This window comes from Pteropus vampyrus, unplaced genomic scaffold (assembly GCF_000151845.1).
Source record: "Pteropus vampyrus isolate Shadow unplaced genomic scaffold, Pvam_2.0 Scaffold47, whole genome shotgun sequence".
In the NCBI taxonomy this organism is placed as follows: Eukaryota; Metazoa; Chordata; class Mammalia; order Chiroptera; family Pteropodidae; genus Pteropus; species Pteropus vampyrus.
This window is the reverse complement of record NW_011888828.1, coordinates 318,303-321,038: the sequence shown is the minus strand read 5'-3', so window position 1 is coordinate 321,038 and position 2,736 is coordinate 318,303. Positions and strand designations below refer to the sequence as shown.

Genomic DNA, 2,736 nt, shown 5'->3' with positions numbered 1-2,736 from the left:
GATCTGAAAACTCAAACCTATTCAATAATAGAAAACATCCAAGCTCACAGCAATACATGCAGATTTGAAATTGTTTCCCTAAGAATGTTTCTCCTTTTAGAGAGCACTCTCATATTTGAAGGCTCTAAGTCATGACAGGCAAAGAGTGAAGATGGTCTCAGTGGCCTAATAGCCACAGCCCTGGAGAGATGGCCTAAGGAATACTCTTTCTACTTTTATACCTGCTCTTTCGTTTCTCTATTTCCTCCTGAAATCTTCCTACATAAACCTGTCTAGATGATGCGAGAACTTCCTATCAAATGAATATTTAATTTTTTCCATTACAGTCGCACCTCGCTGTGTCTAGCAAACTCTACAACTTCAGTTTTCAGAGTTCTGTTTATTCACTACTCCCCTTATGTCCCCTAATTGAGTTTCCTCAATACCCATTTCCTCTTCTCTCTAGTGTTTTCTTCATTTTTTCAATTATCTTGCATCACTTAAGAGGTTGCTTATTTCCTAGGAGGTATGTGGCCCACACTGAGGGCAAACTGCCACTTCATGGAGAGGGGGCCTTAGCCACATGTACCCTGTGGCCCAAACAGCCAGTTATACGCATTGTCACCAAGTCAAAGATCATCGCATACTTTTGGAGAGTTTAGTTATGCCTTAAGCTCCTTAGCAAAACTACTAAGTATAAATAGTGATTATAATTAGTATATTTACATAAATAATACAAGTAAATCAATATAATCACATACTTCGTTTATTAATAGCTTAACTGTTCTCTGTCATTGTTTAAGTTGCCCTGGTTTCCCTTTCAGCTTTAATTAGTACTTTTTAAGTTTTTAATTTATAACAAATATTTTAACTTAAGCAAGCCCTGCTTGTATGTTGACAGATGCTTAATGTCAAAAGCCCAGGGTAAAGACTTCTGTTTGCCTTTGATTTTGTTCTTGTTGTTGTTTTCTTTTTTAAGCTGGAGATATGTTTGACTGTGCTGATAATTTCTAAGCATACATCACCATCAACTTTTATTGTTCTTCAATTCCCTGTTCTCCTGCTGCCCGCCCCCTCGCCGCCCCAATTTCTCTTCTACTCCTGGTCTAGGAGGGGCCAGGAAACCAGGCAGAAGCTTGCCTGAATGGCCTGTGTGATAAGTTCCATAAAGTTATTTTTCTCAATTAATGGTTTTCACTGACAATTTTACTGCTCTGCTTTAAGCTTCCCCATTCCCTTGGGCATTTGTACATCTGTCTATGATAAGCCTCATTCGGTCCAACGAAATTGGCCTCTCAGAATACAAACTGCCTTATTTTAAAAAGCTCATCTCTCTCTCTCTCTATTTTTAAAAATATAACACTTGAAAATACATTCGAACGGAAAGAAATAGGCCTTTAAAGCAGAGCAATAAAAGTGATTTATTCATGAGTACATACTTATTCTTCTCCCAACTGACATCCATTTTATATTAATTTTCCTTGAGTATGTATCCTCAGCTTTTTTCTAAATCTTTATTACAAATATGAACTTTTTATTCCACCCTTATTCCCTTCTACTTGGCTCCAAAGACTCTCATATGTGCTGAAAGGGATCCACTGGGGGTACAGAACCACGATCTGGAAAACTCTGCTATGAAATGATGATGCTCCCTAGTTACGATCACTGACTTTATTAGGTATTCAGTTTGCTGTTTTTCATTAGGGAAAGAAAAGTTCTTAATTCACTTTTTCTGAAGTTACTTGAAATGAATGCACTTTTATAATCATGCTCCACTGGCAGCAGGAAAGCTATGGAAAGCACACCTTTTTCTTAGGTCAGTGGAACCTTTGCTCTATAGATAAGTAATTTCTGTAGAGAAATGTCTATAGCCCCTCTCTCCCCACCCTAAAGGACTCATAACAGAAGAAAGAACCAAATGACAATAATGTTCCCTTTATATTGTATAATCTTCAAAGCAGATTCATACTCATCAGTTCATCTAGGCTTTTTTTTTTTTGTTTTCTTAAACAGATGATAAAACAGAGAGATTAAATAAAGGGCATCTTCAAAGTCATACAGCTTGTCAGTCAGTATCAGAGACCAGGATTTAAACCACCGCTTGAAGATTCTGATTAAAAATACAAATTCGATTTTGCACTAGGGTTAGAGACACAGAGATTTTCATTAATGTTATGGTGGGTAATCTTTTGTAAGCAATACTCACCAGTGACTGTGCTTTTCTTAGCTTAGATCTGTCCTGCAATTTATTTTTCTTATCATGTGATTGTCGGCTGGCATCTGGGGTCATTTCATGTCTTTTCCTTCTTCTATAAATTGGAAAATATTGGAAAAATTACAAATAATCATTTTAAAACTCTGTCCATTTGATTTTGTTGTTCCTGTGATTTAAAAGATCGTCTTCACTCAACTGGAAACAAGCCAAATGTCTATCAATAGAGAACTGGTTGAATAAACTCTGGCACATCAACACATGAAGTATTATAAGCTATAAAAAGGAAGGCAGAACATGTCTATATATATCCTGTGGAGTGATCTCCAGGATATATTGTTACAAGAAGAAAAGTGGATAAAGTGGTATGTGTTGTATGCTACTATTTATTTCAAAAAAGTGTGTGCGTATGTGTGTATTTGCTTTTTTTTTTTTTTCAAGTGGAAGGACTATACTATAAAATTTTGAAAAATGGTTACCTATAAGTAAAATTTCCATGTGATCCAATCAGGTACAAGGAAGAGTAGGGAGGGATAGGAACAGAC

At 36.3% G+C, this 2,736-nt stretch overlaps 1 protein-coding gene across 3 annotated transcripts in view; it reads right to left on the bottom strand.

Annotated features, from left to right (window-relative positions):
• The window catches only part of FBXO16 (F-box protein 16), a 51,748-nt gene that overhangs the window by 12,459 nt on the left and 36,553 nt on the right, over window positions 1-2,736 (bottom strand). For 2 of the 3 annotated variants that reach the window (XM_011359332.2, XM_023530171.1), the window contains exon 7: window positions 2,186-2,288. In XM_011359332.2, coding sequence (XP_011357634.1) covers window positions 2,186-2,288 — 103 coding nt within the window. Of the gene's footprint in view, window positions 1-1,381; window positions 2,090-2,185; window positions 2,289-2,736 lie in introns of those variants that run through there. The other variant, XM_011359333.2, reaches the window with a different exon arrangement.